Source organism: Enhydra lutris, unplaced genomic scaffold (genome assembly GCF_002288905.1).
Source record: "Enhydra lutris kenyoni isolate GAN:26980312 unplaced genomic scaffold, ASM228890v2 scaffoldscaffold2, whole genome shotgun sequence".
Classification (NCBI taxonomy): domain Eukaryota; kingdom Metazoa; phylum Chordata; class Mammalia; order Carnivora; family Mustelidae; genus Enhydra; species Enhydra lutris.
The window spans coordinates 65,345,702-65,368,258 of NW_019154086.1; the positions used below are offsets into that span (position 1 = coordinate 65,345,702).

Consider the following 22,557-nt stretch of genomic DNA (forward strand, 5'->3'; position numbering starts at 1 on the left):
ATGTGTGATTCTTCCTTAAAATTTTCCGTTTAGCAATTCATAGGGAACCAGTTGTAATCCCTTCCAGTTGTTATAAATGCAACTTCAAAATCACAGACCCCATTTAACTTGGCATATAATAATTTTTATTTCCTTTTGTCTTACAAAATTATATGGTTATGTAAGCTTTGGAGCCTCAAAATGTTGCATTTCCTAACTAAACTTACCTTGACATTTTAGAATATCTTCCTTCTGTTTTTTTGGTGGACTTATATTTCTATACTAGCCAGGGGTATTGTATTTCTGTACAAAAGAGCCAGGGGGTTTTGTAGATTGCACTTTTTTTCTTTTGTGCCCTATTTGGCTGTTTATCTTGAATTTCTAAATAAAAACAAATTTAAGTGCCTTGTAATTGTTATATTGTCATACTTAGTATTAAATTCCATTTTTTCCCCCCCAGTGGAAAAGAAGCCTAAGAAATAAGGTCCTATCTCTAGACCATAAAAGTAGAAAAGGTGTCCGTGGACGTCCTATCACTTCTAAAACATCACCAGAAAGGTAAGATAATGTGTGTATGACATAAGATGGGCTTATATTGTGTATAAATAGTGTAACCATGGGTGATTCATCTAACCTCTTTGAGTCTCAGTTATCATTCTTTTGAAATGCAAAGACTGAATTCAAGATTCAATTCTGTTTCTCTTCAAGCTTGGACTTTCTGTGATTCTATGTCATTTTAACTCCTTGTTTTTGTGCATTTGGAACATCTTGATAAACTTTAGCTGATAAAACAAGAGTTAAATATAGACTGATTATAATGCTTGATTCATCATTTGTGGTCTGCAGTAAAAAGGATGCTCAACTTAGCAATTCTGGGACTAGTCATAGTGTTAGTGAATTATACTAGAATTAAATATATGGGGGATTGTATTACAATTAAAGGAGACTTAGAGCACTTTAGGATTGGACATCTGTTAATGATTAAAAAGCTGTTGTGCAAAAGAGCATTGAATTTTTTTACTTAGAATAGTGAATGAATGAAAAAATGAGTAGTAAAGTATAAATTACAGTTACTGGGAGATCACATGAATTAGAAGACTAATTGGAGTTCTTAAATTTATGTCAGAGGACTTTCTAAGGTACTTAGTCTTATTCTCCCTTTTCAAGTAAATTGTTTGTAGGAAATGAAAAACATATTGGTGATTCCATATCCTTACCAATAGTTAATTCTCTCCCTTCCTCCCTTCCTTCCTTCCATAGATATTCCTGTGGGTGTGAAATGGTACCTTATTGTAGTTTTGATTTGTATTTCCTAATGACGTTATCTTTTTATGTGGTTGTTGGTCATTTTTTATCTTTTTTGGAGAGTAGTCTATTTAGATCCTTTACTGTTTTAAAATTTTGTTGTTTCCATTTTTGTGAGTTGTAAGAATTATTTTTATAGCCTGTATACAGGTCTTTTTTTTTTTTTTTTTTAAGATTTTATTTATTTATTTGTTAGAGAGAGAGAGCACAGCAGGCAGAGTGGCAGGCAGAGGCAGAGGGAGAAGCAGTCTTCCTGCTGAGCAAGGAGCCTGATGCGGGATTGGATCTGAGGACCTTGGGATCACGGTCCTGAGCCCAAGGCAGCTGCTTAATCGACTGAGCCACCCAGGCATCCCTACAAGTCTTTATCAGATATATGATTTGCAAACATTTTCTCCCACTCAGTGTTTCACTTTCTTGATGTTGATATTGTCTTTTGAAGCACAGAAATTTTTTCATTTCGAAAAACTCTCATTTATCTATTTTTCTTTTGTTGCTGTGCTTTTGTTGTCTTAGGAAACTGTTTCCTAATCTGAGGTTACAGTGATTTAATCTTGGGTTTTCTTCTAAAGGTTTTAAGATTCTGCCTATTAGATTTAGGTCTTTTATCCATTTGAAGTTAGTTTTTGGTTATGATATGAGATAGGCATCCAAATTTATATTTTTGTTTGTGAATATGCAATTGTCTTAGTACCAGTTGTTGAATAGGTACCAATTTTTTGGGTACTTTTGTTGAAAATCAATTGACTATAAATATAAAGACTTATTGCTGGGTTTGGAATTATATTCCATTGATCTATGTATCTGTTCTTATGCCAGTACCACTATGTCTCGATTACTACAACTTGGCATTGAGTTTGGAAATCAGGAAGTGAGAGACTTCCAACTTTATTACATTTTTCAAGATTGTTTTGGTTGTTCTGGGTTCCTTGTATTTCTAGTTGAATTTTAGAATCAGATTGCCAGTTTTAACAAAACAGCCAACAAGAATTTTGATAGAAGATGTGTTGAGTCTGTAGACTAATTTGGGGATTTTGGCCATATTTGACTTAATATTTAAAAGTCCTCTGATTCATAGACATGAATATCTTTCCATTTATTTAGATCCTTTTAAATTTCTTTCTACAGTGTTTGATTATTTATTTTCTTCTTCTTGATGCTGTTGTGACTAGAATTGTTTTTTTAATTTTATTTTCACACTGTTCATTGTTAGTGTATAGGAACTAATTTATAATATGCTGTGACTGTGCCTAACTAATTCTAGAAGTTTTTAGTAGATTGCTTGGAGTTTTGTTCATAAAGACAGTTTTACTTCTTTATTTCCAATTGGAGGCCTTTAATATTCTTTCTTTGCTTAATTGTCCTGGCTAGAACATCTAGTACAATGTGGAATAGAAGTGGTGAGAATGGGCATCTTTGTTTTTTCCTCCACTCTGAGCAAAAAGTTAGTATTTTACCATTAAGTATCATGTCAGCTAGGTTTTTCATAGATGCTTTGCTGTGGTTTGAATGTTTGTGTCCCTTCAAAATGTTTATGTTGACATTCCCAGCTATTGGATCAACATGGATGGGACTGGAGGAGATTATGCTAAGTGAAATAAGTCAAACAGAGAAAGTCAATTATCATATGGTTTCACATATTTGTAGAACATAAAGAATAGCATGGAGGACATTAGGAGAAGGGAAGAACAAAGGGGGAGAAATCGGAGTGGGAAACAAATCATGAGAGACTATGGACCCTGGGAAACAGACAGAGGGTTTTAGAAAGGAGGGGGGTGGGAGGATGGATGAGCCTGATGGTGGGTATTAAGGAGAGCATGGATTGCATGAAGCACTGGGTGTTACACACAAACAAGGAATCATGGAACACTACATCAAAAACTAATGAAGTACTGTATGGTGACTAACATAAAACAATAAAAAAAAAGATATTCTAATGCCCAGTGTGATGGCATTTGGTGATGGGGTCCTTAGGAGGTTGTTTAACTCATGAGGGTGGAGCACTCATGAATGGGATTCCTGCCTAAATAAGAGACCTCACAGAGCTTCCTAGTTTCTTCCATCATGTGAGGACACAGTGAGAAGTTAGCAATCTGCAGTCTAGAAGAGGGCTTTTACCAGAGCCTGACCATGCTGGCTGGCACCCTAATCTTGAACTTAGCCTCCAGAGCCATGAGAAATGAATGTTGTTTATAAGCCACCCACTTTATAATATTTTGTTATAGTAACCCAGATAGACTAATACCTATCCATTTTCATGATGAGGAAGTTCCTTTTTATTACTAATTTGTTGGAGGCTTTTTATCATGAATGGGTGTTGGATTTTGTCAAATGCCTTTTCTGCATTCATATTACGTAATTTGTATCCTTTATTGATATAATGTATTAATAACATAATAACATAACTTTATTTTTAAATCTTAAACCAACTTTGATTCTTGGGACAAATCCCACTTGATCCTAATTTATGATCCCATTTATATGTTGCTGGATTCAGTTTGTTAGGATTTAGTTGAGTGTGTTTACATTTGCATTAAGAAGAGAAATTTGACTGCTGTTTTCTTATTTTTAAGATTTTATTTATTTATTTGACAGAGAGAGAGATCACAAGTAGGCAGGGAGGAAGGCAGAGAGAGAGGGAAGCAGGCTCCCTGCTGAGCAGAGAGCCCTATGCAGGGCTCGATCCTAGGACCCTGAGATCATGACCTGAGCTGGAGGCAGAGGCCTAACCCACTGAGCCACCCAGGTGCCCCTAACTGCTGTTTTCTTATGTTCTCTCTGTCTGGCTTTGGAATCAGGTTAATACAGGCCTTGAAGAATGAGTTGGAAGTGTTCTCTCTTCCTTTTGTTTCTCTGGAAGAATTTTTGGAGGGTCAATATTAATTTTTCTTTAAATGTTTTGTTTTTAAGATTGTATTTTTTTTTAAAGATTTTATTTATTTATTTGACAGACAGAGATCACAAGTAGACAGAGAGGCAGGCAGAGAGAGAGAGGGAAGCAGGCTCCCTGCTGAGCAGAGAGCCCGATGCGGGACTCGATCCCAGGACCCTGAGATCATGACCTGAGCCGAAGGCAGTGGCTCAACCCACTGAGCCACCCAGGCGCCCAAGATTGTATTTTTTTAATTTTATTTTTTTTATTAACAATTTTACTTATTTGTCAGAGAGCGAGAGAGAGAGCGAACACAAGCAGGGGGAGCAACAGGCAGTGGGAGAAGCAGGCTCCCTGCTGAGCAAGGAGCTGGATGTGGGACTCTATCCCAGGACTTCAGGATGATGACTTGGGCTGAAGGCAGATACTCAACTGACCGAGCCACCCAGGTGTCCCTAAGATTGTATTTTTAAGTAATCTCTACACCAACATGGGGCTTGAACTCACAGCCCTGAGATGAATAGTCACAATCTCTACTGTCTGAGCCAGCCAGTTTTTCTTTGATCAAATGCACCAATGAGCCAACTGGTCATTAGCATTTTGCATGTGTGTGTGTGTTTGTGTGAAGTTTTCACATTACAACTATAAATTTTTATTTGTTATAGCTCTATTCAGATATTCTTTTTTTTTAATGTCAGTTTTGGTAGCTGTGCCTTTCTAGGAATTTGTGCATTTATAAGTTGTCTAATTTATTGGCATATGCTCATTCAAAATATTCTCTCATAATCTTTTTAATTATTATAATATTGTTAATGATCTCTTTTCCATTCCTGATTTACTAATTTGCGTCTTCTCTCTCTTTTTCTGTTCAGTCTTCCTAAAGATTTTTTAATTTTGTTGATCTTTTCAGTGAACCAACTTTTGATTTCATCAATTCTCCTTATTAATTTTCTGTATTTTATTTTATTTATTTCTACTATAATCTTTTTTTCCCTTGTTCTTATTTTGGAAATAGTTTGTACTTCTTTTTCTAAATTTTAAGGTGTATGGTGAGGTTATTGATTTGAGATCTGTCTCCTTTTCTAACATAGACATTTATAGTTTTAAATTTCCCCTGAGCTATATTAGCTAGTTATATCTCATAGATTTTGGTATGTTGTGATGTTCTTTTCATTAATCTTGAAAGTATTTTCTGATAGGTAAGATTTTTTGGACCCATTTGTTATGAAAGTGTATATAATTTAATTTCTGGATATTTTTAAATTTCAAAGATTTTCTTCTGTTAATTTTTTATTGAGATATAATTGACACAACATTATATTATTTTCAGGTATACAATGTAATGATCCAGTATTTGTGTATATTGAGAAATGTGATCACCACAGTAAGTCTAGTTGGTCCTTCAGCGTGCACAGTTAAACGTTTCTTTTTTTCTTGTCATGAGAACTTTTGAGATTTACTTTCACTCTCTTAGCCATTTTCAAATATACAATACAGTGTTATTAACTATAGTCACTGAGCTATTTAGTATGTTACCATGACTGATTTGTCTGTTGTTAATTTTTCATTGAATTTCATTGGGGTCTGAGAACATTTTATATGATTTCCTTTCTTGTAAATTTTAAAAAAAGATTTCATTTATTTATTAGCGAGAGAGAGAGAGGGAGAGAGAGAGAGAGAGTATGAGCAGGGCGAAGCACAGAGGGAGAAGCAGACTCCCTGCTTAGCAGGGAGCTTGACATGGGACTTGATCCCCGGACTCCAGGATCATGACCTAAGCCGAAGATAGACACCTAACCAACTGAGTCACTCAGGCGGCCCACCTTTCTTGTGAATTTATTGAGTTTTATTTTATGGCATCACATACGGTCTTGAGTCTTTTTGCAGAATGTTTTGTGTATTTGAGAAGAATGTGTATTCTCTTCCTGTTTGGTGGAGTGTTCTGTAGCGGTCTGTTAGGTTGAATTAGTTGATACTGTTATTCAAGGCTCCTGTTATCCTCGATGATTTTCATTCTAGTATTTCTATCCATTTCAAGTGTTTTGAGTATCAAACCATTACTGTTGAATTTCTCCCTTTTGTTTTATCAGTTTTTAATGTATTTTGTTGTTCTGTTATTAAGTGTATGGATATTTGTAATTGGTGTATCTTTCTGATGAATTAACCCTTTTATCAATGAAATGTCCCACATTATCTCTATTTTTGCTTGTTTTAAGGTCTATTATGTCTGATATTGATATACTCCATTTGTCTTAAGATTGGTGTTTGCATGGTGTTTGCATGTTGCATGGTTTCACTTTGAACCTATTTCTTTCAATCCAAATTGTCTCATTGAGAGCATTTAGTTGGATCTTGTCCTGGCAGTTTGAGCTGTTATATAAGAAAGTACCATAGACTGGGAGGCTTACAAACAACAAATATTTATTTTTCATAGTTCTAGTGGCAGGGAAGATCACTGTCAAAGCCCCAGAAGCTTCATTGTATATGAGGGCTTCTTGCTTTGTGCAGATAGTTATCTTTTCATTGTATCCTCAGAAGGTGGAAGGGGTCTCTCTTAGGCCTCCTTTATGAGTGCTATTTATAGGATTCCACTCTCATGATCTAATCACTTCTGAAAGGGCCCCCTCCAGTTCCATCACTTTGGGGGTTTAGGATTTTAACATAAGAATTTTTAAGGGAAACAACGTGGCAGATCTTGACTTTTCATCTGTTCTGGAGCAGTCTCTGCCTCTTGACTAGATTGTTTAATCCACTCACAATTCATGTGAAAATGTCAGTAGGGCCATGCTTCCTCTGAAGCTGTCTTGGAGTCTCCATAGCTCTGGGGTTAGAGCACGGGTCTTGTGTATGTGCTGCCGAAGCGAGCACAGAGCACTGGTCTTGTGAAGGCATCAGGGAGAACCTGTTCTTGTCTCTCTCCTCTTCTTCAGGCATTCCTTGTGTTTTGGATGCATCACTGCAACCTATCAGTATCAGGGTAATGCTGTCCTCATAGAATAAATTAGAATTGTTCTTTTAGCTTCCATTTTTGGGAAAAGTTTAGAATGATTGCCTTTACTCATAAACTTTTGGAATTTACCAGTGAAACCATCAGGGCTAGGGCTTTTCTTTGTTTGGAGGTTTTTGATTACTGGTTCAATCTTCTTACTAATTTTAGTTCAAGTCAGATTTTCTTTTTCTTTGTGATTCAGTCTAGGTTTTCTATTTTTAGGTCTTTGTACATTTAGTGTACATTATCCAATTTGTTGACATACAGTTCATAGTACTCAATAATAATCCTTTGTATTTTTGTGAAATCATTAGCAATGTCCCCACTTTAATTTTTGATTTTAGTAATTTGCATCATCTTGCTTTTTTTCTTCACTCATTTTGCTGAAGTTTGCCATGTTTGTTGATTTTTTTAAAGAACCAACTCCTGGTTTCATTAATCTTTTCTGTATTCTTCTGTATGTCATTTGCTCTGCTCTTTATGATTTCTTTTTTCTGTTAGCTTTGAATTTATTTTATTCTTCTTCTAGTTCCTTAAATTGTAAACTTCGGTAGTTGATTTGAGGTCTTTATTTTTTATAAGGTAAGCATTTTATCTTATTACCATCTTATTACTGTGTTTTGTGATTTTTTTAAAAATTTCTTTTCAGTGTAACAGTATGCATTGTTTTTGCACCACACCCAGTGCTCCATGCAATACGTGCCCTCCCTAATACCCACCACCTGGTTCTCCCAACTTCCCACCCCCGCCCCTTCAAAACCCTCAGGTTGTTTTTCAGAGTCCATAGTCTCTCATGGTTCATCTCCCCTTCCAATTTCCCTCAACTCCCTTCTCCTCTCCATCTCCCCATGTTCTCCATGTTATTTGTATTGCTCCACAAATAAGTGAAACCATATGATAATTGACTCTCTCTGTTTGACTTATTTCACTCAGATTTTATTTATTTATTTGACACAGAGAGAGTGAGAGAGCACAAGCAGGGGGGGTGGCAGAGGGAGAGGCAGGCTCCCTGCTGAGCAAGAAACTGGATGCGGGGCTTGATCCCAGGACCCCTAGGATCATGACCTGAGCCAAAGGCAGATGCCTAACCAACTGAGCCACCCAGGCGCCCCTGTTTTGCAGATTTCTTTTGTATGTTGTTTTGTTTTCATTCATCTCTTAAGTATTTTCTAACTTCTCTTGTGATTTCTTCTTTGAAGCATTGGCTATTTAAGAGTGTATTGTTTAATTTCCACAGATTTGTGAGTTTTCGTCTTTCTAAATCTGTTGAGACTTAATTTGTTCCTAGAATATGGTCTATATTGAAGAATGTCCTATGTATGTATTCTCCTCTTGTTCTTGTTGTTTAGATTGTTTTGTGTGTGTCCATTAGATCTAGTAGGTTTATTGTGTCTTTTAAGTCCTCAAATTTGTTGTCTTCTGTCAGATTGTTTTATCCATTATTGACGGTGGGGCATCAAAGTTTCCCAGCTATTACTGTAGAACTGTCTATTTTTGTCTTCTGTTAATTCACGCTTTATATATTTTAATGGTCTATTATTAGGTGTGTAAATGTTTATAATGGTTATTTCATCTAGCTGTATTATACCTTGTATTAATACAGAATTACTTTCTTTCCTCTTATAATGCTTTTTGATTTAAAGTATATTTTGTCTGATAGCCTTGCTCTCTTTTGGTAGTATTTGCATGGAATATCTTTTTCCATCCTTTCACTTTTAAACTATTTATGTCTTTGGATCTAATGTGACACTTGTGTGGACAGTATATACTTGAATCACTTTTAAAAAAAAATATTCTACCACTATCTTTAGATTGGGGAGTTTAATCCATTTACATTTAAAGTAAGTATTGATAAGGAGTGACTTATTTCTGTTATTTTGCTATTTGTTTTCCATGTCTTATAGGTTTTTTTATTTATCCCAACTTTCTTGCATTTTTCTCTTTTGTTGATTTTTTTTTAATAGGGAGATACTTAAATTCTTTTCTTTAAAAAAAAAAATTAAATTTATTTTTACTTTTTAAATTAACACATAATGTATTATTTGCCCCAGGGGTACAGGTCTGTGAATCATCAGGCTTACACAACTCACAGCACCCACCATAGCACATACCCTCCCCAATGTCCATCATGCAGCCACACTATCCATACCACCCCAGCCCCTGGCAAACCTCAGTTTGCTTTGTGAGATTAAGAGTCTCTTATGGTTTGTCTCCCTCCCATACCATCTTGTTTCATTTTTTCCTTCCCTACCCCCCACAGTCCCCCACTCTGCCTCTCAAATTCCTCATATCAGAGAGATCATATGATAATTGTCTTTCTCTGATTGACTTATTTCACTCAGCATAATACCCTCTAGTTCCATCCATGTCATTGCAAATGGCAAGATTTTATTTCTTTTGATGGTTGCATAGTATTCCATTGTCTATATATACTACTTCTTTATCCAATCTGTTGATGGACGTTCTAGGTTGTTTCCATAATTTGGCTATTGTGGACATTGCTGCTATAAACATTCGGTTGCATGAGCCCCTTTGGATTACTACATTTGTACTACCCAGTTGTGCAATTGCTGGGTCATAGGGTAGCTCTATGTTCAACTTTTTGAGGACCCTCCATACTGTTTTCCAAAGTGGCTGCACCAACCTGCATCCCCACGAACAGTGTAGGAGGGTGGTTACCCTTTCTCTGCATCCTCGCCAACACCTTACTTGTTAATTTTAGCCATTCTGACTGGTGTGAGGTGGTATCTCACTGTGGTTTTGATATGTATTTCCCTGATGCCCAGTAATGTTGAGCACTTTTTCATGTGTCTGTTGGCCATTTGGATGTCTTCTTCACAGAAATGTCTGTTCAGTCTTCTGCCCATTTCTTGATTGGATTATTTGTTCTTTGGGTGTTGAGTTTGCTAAGTTCTTTATAGATTTTGGATACTAGCCCTTTATCTGATATGTCATTTGTGAATATCTTCTCCCATTCTGTCAGGTGTCTTTTGGTTTTGTTGACTGTTTCCTTTGCTATGCAAAAGCTTTTATCTTGAAGTCCCAGTGGTTCATTTTTGCTTTTGCTTCCTTTGCTGTTGGCAACATCTAGGATGAAGTTGCTGTAGCTTAGATCAAAGAGGTTGCTGCCTGTGTTCTCCTCAAGGATTTTGAAGGATTCCTGTTTCACATTGAGGTCTTTCATCCATTTGAGTCTATTTTTGCATGTGGTGTAAGGAAATGGTCCAGTTTCATTCTTCTGCGTATGGCTATCAAATTTTCCCAACACCATTTGTTGAAGAGATTATTTTTTTCCATTGGACATTCTTTCCTGATTTGCCAAAGATTATTTGACCCTAGAGTTGAGAGTCTATTTCTGGGCTCTTTATTCTGTTCCATTGACCCGTGTGTCTGTTTTTGTGCCAGTACCATAGTGTCTTGATGATGACAGCTTTGTAATAGAGCTTGAAGTCTGGAATTGTGATGCCACCAACTTTGGTTTTCTTTTTCAACATTCCTCTGGCCATTTGGGGTCTTTTTTGGTTCCATAAAAACTTTGGATTAGTTCTATTTCCTTGAAAAAATTGATGGTATTTTGATAGGGATTATGTTAAACGTGTAGATTGCTTTAGATAGCATAGACATTTTCACATTATTTCTTCTTCCAATCCATGAGCATGGAATATTTTCCCATTTCTTTGTGTCTTCCTCAATTTCTTTCATGAGTATTTTATAGTTTTCTGAGTATAGATTTGTTGCATCTTTGGTAAGGTTTATTCTTAGGTATCTTATGGTTTTGGGTGCAATTGTAAATGGGATTGACTCCTTAATTTCTCTTTCTTTTGTCTTGCTTTCAGTGTATAGAAATGCAACTGATTTCTGTGCATTGATTTTTATACCCTGACACTTTACTGGATTCCTGTATGAGTTCTAGCTGTTTTGAAGTGGAGTCTTTTGAGTTTTCCACAGAAAGTATCTTATCATCTGCAAGGAGTGATAGTTTGACTTCTTCTTTGCTGATTTGGATGCCTTTAATTTCTTTTTGTTGTTTGATTGCTGAGGCTAGGACTTGTAGTACTATGTTGACTAGCAGTGGTAATAGTGGATAGGCCTGCCATGTGCCTGACCTTAGGGGCAAAGCTCTCAGTTTTACCCCATTGAGATATTCTCTATGGGTTCTTCATAGATCTCTTTGATGATATTGAGGAATGTATCTTCTATCCTTACACTTTGAAGAGTTTTTTTTTTTTTTAAGATTTTATTTATTTATTTGACAGAGAGAGATCACAAGTAGGCAGAGAGGCAGGCAGAGAGAGAGGAGGAAGCAGGCTCCCCTCCTGAGCAGAGAGCCTGATATGGCGCTCAGTCCCAGGACCCTGGGATCATGGCCTGAGCCCAAGGCAGAGGCTTTAACCCACTGAGCCACCCAGGCGCCCCATGAAGAGTTTTGATCAGGAAAGGATGCTGTACTTTGTCAAATGCTTTTTCAACATCTATTGAGAGTATCATATGGTTCTTGTTCTTTCTTTTATTAGTGTATTGTATCCCATTGATTGATTTGCAGATGTTGAACCAACCTTGCAGCCCAGGAATAAATCCCACTTAGTTGTGATGAATAATCCTTTTAATGTACTGTTAGGTCCTATTGGCTAGTATTTTGGTGAGAATTTTTGCATCCGTTCATCAAGGATATTGGTCTGTAATTCTCCTTTTTGATGGGGTCTTTGTCTGGTTTTGGGATCAAGGTATTGCTGGCCTCATAAAAGGAGTTTGGAAGTTTTATTTTTTGGAACAGTTTTAGGAGAATAGGTATTAATTCTTCTTTTAATTCTTGGTGGAATTCCCCTGGGGAGCTGTTTGTTTGGAGATTTTTGATGACTGCTTCAATCTCCTTACTGGTTATGGATCTGTTCAGGTTTTCTATTTTTTCCTGGTTTACTTTTGGTAGTTTATATGTCTCTAGGAATGCCTCCATTTCTTCCAGATTGTCAAATTTGCTGGTGTATAGTTGCTCATAATATGTTCTTGTAATTTTATTTCTTTGGTGGTGGTTGTGATCTCTCCTCTTTCATTCATGATTTTATTAATTTGGGTCCTTTCTCTTTTTGATAAGTCTGGCCAGGGGTTTATCAGTCTTACTAATTCTTTCAGTGAACCAGCTCTTAGTTTCATTGATTTGTTCTACTGTGCCTTTGGTTTCTATTTCATTGATTTCTGCTCTGGTCTTTATTCTTTATTTTTTATTTTTTATTCTTTATTCGTCTCCTGCTGGGTTTAGGCTTTCTTTGCTGTTCTTTCTCCAGCTCCTTTAGGTATAGGGTTAGGTTGTATACTTGAGACCTTTCTTGTTTCTTGAGAAAGACTTGTATTGCTATTAACTTTCCTCTCAGGACCACCTTTGCTGCATCCCAAAGATTTTGAAGAATTGTGTTTTCATTTTCATTTGTTTCCATGAATTTTTTCAATTATTCTTTAATTTCCTGCTTGACCCATTCATTTTTCAGTAGGATGTGCTTTAGTCTCCATGTATTTGAGCTCTTTCCAACTTTCTTCTTGTGGTTGAATTCTAGGTTCAAAGTATTGTGGTATGGAAATATGCAAGGAATGATCCCAATCTTTTGGTACTGGTTGAGACCTGATTTGTGACCCAGGATGTGATCTATTTTGGAGATTGTTCCATGTGCCCTAGAGAAGAATGTGTATTCTGTTGCTTTGGGATGGAATGTTCTGTATATATGATGTCCATCTGGTCCAGTGTGTCATTTAAAGCCTTTATTTCCTTGTTGATCTTTTGCTTAGATGATTTGACCATTTCATTGAGGGGGGTGTTAAAGTCTCCTGCTATTACTGTTGATGTGTTTCTTTGATTTTGTTATTAATTGGTTTATAAGATTGGCTGCTCCCATGTTAGGGGCATAGATGTTTAAAATTGTTAGATCTTCTTGTTGGACAGACCCTTTAAATATGATATAGTGTCCTTCATCTCTTATTATGGTCTTTGGCTTAAAATCTAATTTGTCTGATATAAGGATTGCCACCCCAGCTTTCTTTTGATGTCCATTAGCATGATAAATTGTTTTCCACCTCCTCACTTTAAATCTGGAGGTGTCTTTGGGTCTAAAATGAGTTTCTTGCAGACACCATATCAATGGATATATATATTTTTTAATCCATCCTGATGCCCTGTGTCTTTTTTTTTTTTTTTTTTTTTTAAGATTTTTTTTTTTTTTTATTTTTTTGTGAGAGAGAGAGGGAGAGAGAGCGAGCACAGGCAGACAGAATGGCAGGCAGAGGCAGAGGGAGAAGCAGGCTCCCTGCAGAGCAAGGAGCCCGATGTGGGACTCGATCCCAGGACGCTGGGATCATGACCTGAGCCGAAGGCAGCTGCTTAACCAACTGAGCCACCCAGGCGTCCCTGCCCTGTGTCTTTTGATTGGGACATTTAGCCCATTTACATTCAGGGTAACTATTGAAAAATATGAATTTAGGGATGCCTGGGTGGCTCAGTGGGTTAAGCCTCTGCCTTCGGCTCAGGTCATGATCCCGGGGTCCTGGGATTGAGCCCTGCATCAGGCTCTCTGCTCAGCAGGGAGCCTACTTCCTCCCCTCTCTCTGCCTGTCTCTCTGCCTGCTTGTGCTCTCTCTCTCTGTCAAATAAGTTAATAAAATATTAAAAAAAAGAACCATATGAATTTAGTGCCATTGTATTGCCTGTAAGGTGACTGTTACTGTATATTGTCTCTGTTTGTTTCTGGTCTGTTACTTTTAGGCTCTCTCTTTGCTCAAAGGACCCCTTTCAATATTTCCTGTAGGGATGGTTTGGTGTTTGCAAATTCTTTTAGTTTTTGTTTGTCCTGCAAGCTTTTTATCTTTCTTTCTATTTTCAGTGACAGTGTAGCTGGATATAGTATTCTTGGCTGCATATTTTTCTCATTTAGTACTCTGAATATATCATGCCAGTCCTTTCTGGCCTGCCAGGTCTCGTGGATAGGTCTGCTGCCAATCTAATATTTCTGCCATTGTATGTTACAGACCTCATGTTCTGCTGCTTTCAGGATTTTCTCTTTGTCACTGAGACTTGTAAGTTCTACTATTAGAAGATGCGGTGTGGATCTATTCTTACTGATTTTGAGAGGGGTTCTCTGTGTCTCCTGGATTTTGATGCTTGTTCCCTTTGCCAAATTACAGAAATTCTCTGTTATAACCAAATTGGAAGAGACTCGAAACTGGGAGAAGAAATGAGGAAAAAAAAATTAAACTGGTGAATAGAACAGAGCCACACACTTGATTTTGGGTGTATTTTTGTCTGTTAGAAGAAACTCCCTCCCAAAATTTTAAAGAAAGAAAAAAATATATATATATATAAATAAAGGTAAACATAATGAAGGTTTGGGGTATGACTGTAAAGATGTAAATTAAAAAAAGATTCTAAAAAAGGAGTTCATAAGGCAAGAATTTGACTGAAAAAAAGAAAGGGGAAGAAAAAAAGGAAATAATGTGACCAGGCTGGAGAATAGAACACAGCCATGTGCTAGATTTAGAGTATATTTTGATCTGTTAGAAGAAACTGTATCCCGAAATTTTAAAGAAAGAAAAACCTATATGTATACAAAAAAATAAGTTTAAATACAATGGACAGAATATGACTATGACAATGCAAAGTAAAAAAGATTTTTTAAAAAGATATTGATACGATATAATAGTTAAAAATGTTAAAATAGGAAAGAGGAAAAATTGATAAGAAGTAGAATAAGAAAAAAACTTTAAAAAATTTAGAATCATGGGAAAAAAGCCATGAATTCTATGTATTGTATTTTCCTCTTCAGGAGTTCTGCAGTTCTCATTGATCAGTCAACTTGGTCTTGGCTGGATGATGTTGCTAATCTTCTAGGGAAGGGGCCTGTTGCTATGATTCTCAAAGATCTTTCCTCGAGGTGGAATTGCACCGCCCTTGCTGGGGCCAGGCTAATCTGCTTGGTTTTGCTCCTGGTAGCTTTTTTTCCTGAACACTTTCTGTACCACTTTGGAGAATGGGAATGAAAATCATGGCCTCCCAATCTCTGGCCTGGATGTGCTGAGACCATGGGGCCCTACTCCTCAATGTGCCCTCAGAGAAAAGCAGTCAATCCGTCCCATCTCCCTGGTCTCCCGCCGCACTCTGCGCTCTCCCAACTTGTAGCCCTCTGTTTTTATCTGTGGCACACAGCCCTGTTTGGAGTCTCCAAACCCAGCAGATTCCTGTGGTGCAGTCCTCGCCGTTCCTCCTGAAGGAGGAAGGAGGGGGTCTTTCCGAATCTGCCACTTCTTGGGTCCCTACTTGAAGAGCAGTGGTATGACTGTGACTTGGGTCATGGTTTAAGGTAGCCCTGAGCTGAGAGTGCACTCCTTGGCTGTGTCTCTGTAGCCAGCTTCCTTGTTCCAATACCTGGGATCTCTGCCACACTCAGATACCCCCGGTCTTTCTGTGACCCCGTGGGTCCTGAGACCATACTGTCCCCATGAGGGCTCCACCTCCTGCTTAGCCTCTGGAGCAATGTCTCTCAGTGGAGCCGACTTCTAAATGTTTTGATTTTGTGCTCCGCTGCTCTCTTACTTGCCAGGAGGCCACTGCCCCCCCCACCCCCCAGGTCTATCTTCCCATTGCTTCAGGTTCACTACTCTGCACGTCGTACTTTCTGGAAAGTGGTGGATTTTATGTTCCTAGATTTGCTGATCTTTTTCTCTTCTATCTCCTGATGAGTTTGTAGGTGTTCAGAATGGTTTGATAACTATCTAGCTGAACTCCTGGGACCTGATGATACTTCAGTTTCCTACTCCTCTGCCATCTTGCTTCCTCCCACTTTAAATTCCCTTCTTAATTCCTCTTGTATAGCTATTTTCTTTGTGGTTACCATGAGGGCTACATTTAACATTATAAAGTTGTAGTACTCTAGTTTGAATCTATGTGTTTCACTTGAATAATATGTAAAAACTGACAAGTAAAACGTAAAAAATTTCTTAAAGTTTTATCTCCTCTTTTAATTCTTGATTTCAAAAAATGACATCTTTATATATATTTTATCCTCAAAAACAGAAACTAATAATTATTTTAAATGCATTTTCCTTTATATTATGTAGGAACAAAATTTGCAGTTATAAACCAAAATTGGAATAATAGTAGCATTTAGACTAATTTTTTAAAAAATATGTTAGTCATTTAAATCATATGGAAAAAAAGTGTAGTTTCAAACCAAAGTTAGACAGTTGCTCATGTATTTACTTTTACTGAGATCTTTGTTTGCTCATATGGTATTGAGTTACTGTGTAGTTTTTTTTGTTTCTTCTTACAGGATTTCCTTGAGCATTTCTTGCAGGGCAGTCCTTATGGTAACCAACTAGCAGCTTTTGTTTGGGCATGTCTTAATATCTCTCTCTACTCTTGAAGCACAGTTTTACTTAATATAAGATTTTTGGTTGATGGGGTTTTTTTCTTTTAGGACTTTGAATATGTCAGTCCACAGCCTTCTAGCCTCCAGAATTTTTGATGAGAAATTTTCCTATCTTTTTGAACATTTCTCATATGTGACAAATCACTTTTTACTTGCTGCTTTCAAGAGTCTCTGTCTTTCATGAATTTGATTATAATGTATCTCAGAGTGATAAACAATAAAACAATAGAAAATAAAATAAAAATAAATAAAATTTTTTATTTGTAAATAAAACCTTCATTTAATAATTAAATAATTAAATTATTAAAAATTACTAAATAAAAATTCATTGAATTATTTTAAATTGAATATGCCCTTTGATTTATTTTTTATTTTTTTATTTTTTTATTTTTTAAAGATTTTTATTTATTTATTTGACAGACAGAGATCACAAGTAGGCAGAGATACAGGCAGAGAGTGAGGAGGAAGCTGGCTCCCTACTGAGCCTAGAGCCCATAGTGGGGCTCGATCCCAGGACCCTGGGATCATGACCTGAGAAGAAGGCAGAGGCTTTAACCCACTGAGCCACCCAGGCACCCTTGCCCTTTGATTTTTTATGTGTTCCTGGCTAATAAGTCCCAGGCACAGATAATATTGTCAGCCATCCCATGTTTTTCAAGGGCAAGTGATACAACCTCTAAGCCTTAATTGCTTATATATTAAGTTAGGAGTATAGGCATCCTTCCATATTTGCTGATTCTTCTGCCTGCTCAAATCTACTTTTGAATCCCGCTAATGAATATTTCATTTTAATTATTGTGCTTTTAGTTCTGGAATTTTGTTGGTTTTCTTTTAGGTATTCAATCTCTGTTGATATTTCCATTTTTGTCCATAAATTACTTTCTTGACTTTTCTCAGATTTTTAAAAAATTCTTTAATCATCTCCAAGACATTTGTTTTAAAGACGTTGTTTAGTAGATTTACCATCAGGTCTCATTCAGGGACAGCTTTATTGATTAATTTTTTTCCTTTGAATAAGTCATACTTTCTGTGCATTATGATTTTTGTTGAAAACTGGGCATTTGTATCTAATAATGTGATAATTTTGGAAATCAAGTTCTCTCCCTTCTCCAGAGTTTGCTGTTTTTGTTTTTTATTATGTTTATTTTTTATTGTTGTAGGCTGTCTCTTTGACAAAGTTAATCGTGTGCTATAAATTTAAGGTTTTTTGAGGTCTTACTTGAACCTATGCCTTTCCCTGTGTATATGTGGTAACTTTCTAATTTCATCCTTTTATTCATTTACTTTTGAATGGCGTAGTCTTTAATGTCTGTCTCCCAAACAGGGAAAAGGGGAAAAACGAAGAGAGGAATAAAAGGACATTATTTTTTTAAGTTCCCTGAAGTCACTTTTTCTAGAAAGGGTGGGGCTTGTTACAGTTTGGGAAGGTGCAACGGTTTGGAGATAACCATCACTACAATATTTTTCATGGTTGTCTTTGTGAACCTTGTAGATCAGCTAGTTAGAGTTTTCTGGGTGGTGGAGGTAGTTACAAAAAAAAAAAAAAAAAAGAAAAGGGCAAAGGCAAAAAGGAAGGGGAAAACTGGAGACCTACTATCTTGTTTGTCTTTGTCTTTTACAGAGTAAGATCACATTCCTGAAGAATAGATAGGCAACTATAAAAGGTGACATTTTGAGAATAAGAAAAAGCTCTTGGAAATTACAAATAAGATTGAAGCAATAAAGAATATCTAGTAGAAGATATAGCTAAAATTTTCACCTGTTAAATAGATTAGGTAGAGATAGTAGAAAAGATAAGAAAAGTAGTGAATCAAACTGGTACAACATGTAAATAATAGGAATATCAGATAGAGAAAATAAAGGGAAGGATTTATCAAGAAAATATTAAAAGACCTCTCCAACATCTGAAAAATAAGTTTCCAGTTTGAAAAGCCTTAATGAATGTTACCACTATGTCGAGGGAGAAAAAAAAATGGAAAAAGAGAAACCTTAAATAATGCACATAATGAGATTTCAAAATATCAGAGATAAAGAAGAAATCTTAACAGCTTTCAGAGACCAAAAAAAAAAAAAAAAAACACTTTAAAAAAAAAAAAAAAAAAAAAAAAAAGTCACTTACAAGGATTAAGAATTATAATGGCATTGAAATTCTTAGCTGCTCTGGATGGTAGAATATTATGAAGCTATATCTTCAGAATTCAAAGAGAAAATTATTTCCTATTGTTCTATACTCAACTCAAGTCTAAGAGTAGATTCAATACGTTTTTTTAGACACAGACGTTCTCAAAAAAAAAATCACTTGCCATATACACTTTCTTAGGAAGCTCCTTTATCCTTTATGATATGCTTCACTAAAATGAGCGTGTAAAAGGACAGATATCTCTCTCTCTCTATATATATATATTTTATTTTATTTATTTATTTTTTTCCTCCCCCAGAGGGCAAGGTAGTAAATAATTCAGGCTGTGTGGGTCACAGTCTCTGTCCTATATTCTCTTGGAGATGTTAGGCTACCTGATGTTTGGTTTTATTGAGAGGATTTTATTAATTATTATCAGTGAAACATAAATGATATTACATGGAAAAGTAAGTAAATTGACTGTATAAAAATTTAAGTAATTTACTCCTAGAAAAACAAAACATTGTTCAGGAAAAGAAATGTAACTGCAGTGGATATGTGGTTCAGCTTTGAAGAATATTCATATTAGGGTTAACACTGCAGATTGAAACCTAATTTCTTATGTAAGTATAATGGGAATTTACTGGATGGAAGGGTGCATATTGGAACAAAGATTGTCATAAAATGCTCATATTCTATCAGTGGATTTTGTTTAAAAGAAAAAAATCAGGGACACCTGGGTGGCTCAGTTGGTTGAGCAGCTGCCTTCGGCTCAGGTCATGATCCCAGCGTCCTGGGATCGAGTCCCACATCGGGCTCCTTGCTCATCAGGGAGCCTGCTTCTCCCTCTGCCTCTGCCTGCCATTCTGTCTGCCTGTGCTTGCTCTCTCTCCTTCTCTCTCTCTGATAAATAAATAAATAAAATCTTTAAAAAAAAATCCTTTTAAAAGAAAAAAATCAGTGTTAGTAATTAGTAGGAAAATAGTAGAAAGTTTTAAAAATGGTTTCATTGGGGAGTAGAGAAGCTTGGGGAAGTGGGTTGTTTGAACATGAATTCAATAAACTTGTCATTCATGTGAAGGAAATCAAGTCAACAGGTTATAACACTCTGTTTAGGGGACTTAATGGAAGGTATTTTAGGCTAATTGAAATCTGAGATTTATTTCCTCAGTGACATATCTGGGATTATCTAGTACTTTCTTATATTTAAATTACATAACATATTATATATGTAGCACTTTTTGGGGAGAAAGAAAATAATAGTTACCAGTATAAGTAAAGCAGCACCTGGATTACAAGGCAGTAAAAGCCAGACTTGAATGATCTTCTTTTACTTGGGATATTCAGGGAAGGCAGTAATTTTGTAATTAATGTATGTAAATACAATTTTTTTCCTACACAGATAACTGCTGTGGTACCATGTGAAAGATAGGAGGACTTCCCCTAAGAAACAAAGTGACCCATGATTGAAAAATAAAGGAATAATTACAAGAGAAGGAAAGGGGCTATTGTAATAGGGAGAACACACTGACTGTAGATCTTTAAGTATCTCAAAAGTTAGCCAGAAAAAGGCTTTTCTTTTTTAGGGAGAAGTAAACAAGGCTTGAAATACTGGATTTGGGGAAGTAGAAATGAGCAACCATTGGGATGGTATAATAGATCAAAAAATTTTTTAGCTTGAGGTCAGTTCTATTCTAGGCGGGGGTTGTATGCTGGCTCAGGCTGAGAGGAGGTCAAAATTCATAGGTCTGGGGCAAAGTTGACAGCTTTAACCACAGTTTGGTTAACAAGAATTATGTTCCTATAGATCAGTGGAGACATGCAATTCAGTAAATCATGCATGAAGTTTAGGGGAGGAAAAAATTCCTGTAGCAACTTAGATTCAGTGTCTAGGCCTATAAATAAACCGAGAAAAGACAGATTAATGGGAGGGAAGCAAGGATACCTGGTTGGCTCAATCAGTTAAGCATCTGACTTTGGCTTAAGTCATGATCTCAGTATCCTGGGATTGAGTCCCACATTGGGCTCCCTGCTCCATGGGGAGCCTGCTTCTCCTTCTGCCTGCTGCTCCCTCTGCTTGTGCTTATGTACTCTCTCTGACAAATAAATGAATCAAATCTTTTTAAAAAAAAGGGAGAGAAACAGAGTTATTAACATATGCATCACTATATATGTGGAAGAACTCCATGATTAAATCACGGCGGGGGGAGGTCAGAATTTGAGGTTTATTTTTTATTTTTTAAAAGATTTTATTTATTTATTTGGCAGAGAGAACACAAGCAGGGGAAGTGGCAGGCAGAGGGAGAGGGAGAAGCAGGCTCTCAGCAAAGCAGGGAGCCAAGTACAGGGCTCATCCCAGGACTCTAGGATCATGACCTGAGATGAAGACAGACACTTAACGGTCTGAGCCACTCAGGTACCCCAGAAGTTGACAAACGTGTCTTAACAAAGAACAGTAGGTGGACGCCTGGGTGTCTCAGTTGGTTAAGTGTCTGCCTTTGGCTCAGGTTATGATCCCAGAGTCTTGGGATCGAGTTCTGCATTGGGCTCCTTGCTCAGCAGAGTCTGCTTCTCCCTCTGCCTGCTGTTCCCCCTGCTTGTGCTCTCTCTGTCTCTGGCAAATACATAAATAAAATCTTTAAAAAACAAAAGTAGGACAAAGTAGAAAGGGTTTAGGCTTTTAGGGGCTGCAAGCCCCTACATAAAATAAAGTGGGAAATAAATATATGGGGGAAACAAATGGAAGATAAAGGTTATTTGGTAAGGTTTGTTATGTGGATAGTTCTTGGTATCTGTTTCTGGGCTGGTAAGAATCTAGAATTGTGTCTTGGTGAGTAAGAATTCTGCCTTTCCTGGTACAGGAAAGGGAGATACCTTAATAAATTATGTCCTGTTTCTAGGCAAGTAGGGGGATGGCAGAGAGCTTTTCTTTATTATTTTTTTCCCAGTGTTCACACTATAAGTGTAGTCACCATACAATGTTATTACATCATTATTTACTGTGTTCTTTAGTTTGTATTTTCTTCTGTCGGACTTATTTATTTTATAACTGAAGTTTGTACCTCTTAAACCACTTCATCTGTTTCACTCATCCTCCTATCCCACCTCCCCTGTGACAGCCACCAGTTTGTTCTTTGTATTTTAGAGTCTTTTGATTTTGTTTTTTAGATTCAGTATGTAGGTGAAATCATATAGTATTGGTCTGTCTTTGACTTATTTCATGTAGCATAATACACTCTAGGTTCATCCATATTGTTGCACATAGCAAGATCTCATTCTTCTATGGCTGAGTAATATTCCATTGCATATATATATATATATATATATATATATATATATATATATATGGTATATATGTCTGTGTGTGTGTGTATATACATACACATACACACAGACATATATACCACATCTTCTTTGTCCATTCATCTATTGGTGGATACTTAAGTTGCTATCATATCTTGGGTTTTGTAAATAGTGCTGCAATAAACATAGGAGTGCATATATCTTTTCAAATTCATTTTCTTTGGGGAAGTACCCAGTGGTAGAATTACTGGATCATATGGTATTTCTATTTTTAATTTTTTGAGGACCCTCCATACTGTTTTCCGCAGTGGTTGCAATAATATCCATTCCTATGAAAGGTGCACAAGGGTTCCCTTTTCTTTACATCTTCACCAACACTTATTACTTGTTTTTTTGTTACTAGCCATTCTGACTGGTGTGGGGTGGTTTCATTGTGGTTTTGATTTGTATTTCTCTAATGATTTTTTTTAAAGATTTATTTATTTATTTATTTGACAGACAGAGATCACAAGTAGGCAGAGAGGCAGGCAGAGAGAGAGGGAGAAGCAGGCTCCCTGCTGTGCAGAGAGCCCCATGCAGGGCT

General features: G+C 36.5%; 1 protein-coding gene across 6 annotated transcripts in view; it reads left to right on the forward strand.

Annotated features, from left to right (window-relative positions):
• LOC111151324 (SUMO1/sentrin specific peptidase 7) overlaps positions 1-22,557 on the forward strand; it is a 159,523-nt gene that overhangs the window by 50,127 nt on the left and 86,839 nt on the right. For all 6 annotated transcript variants that reach the window (XM_022509240.1, XM_022509258.1, XM_022509267.1 and 3 more), the window contains exon 4: positions 440-537. In XM_022509240.1, the coding sequence (XP_022364948.1) occupies positions 440-537 (98 nt within the window). The remainder of the gene's footprint in view (positions 1-439; positions 538-22,557) is intronic.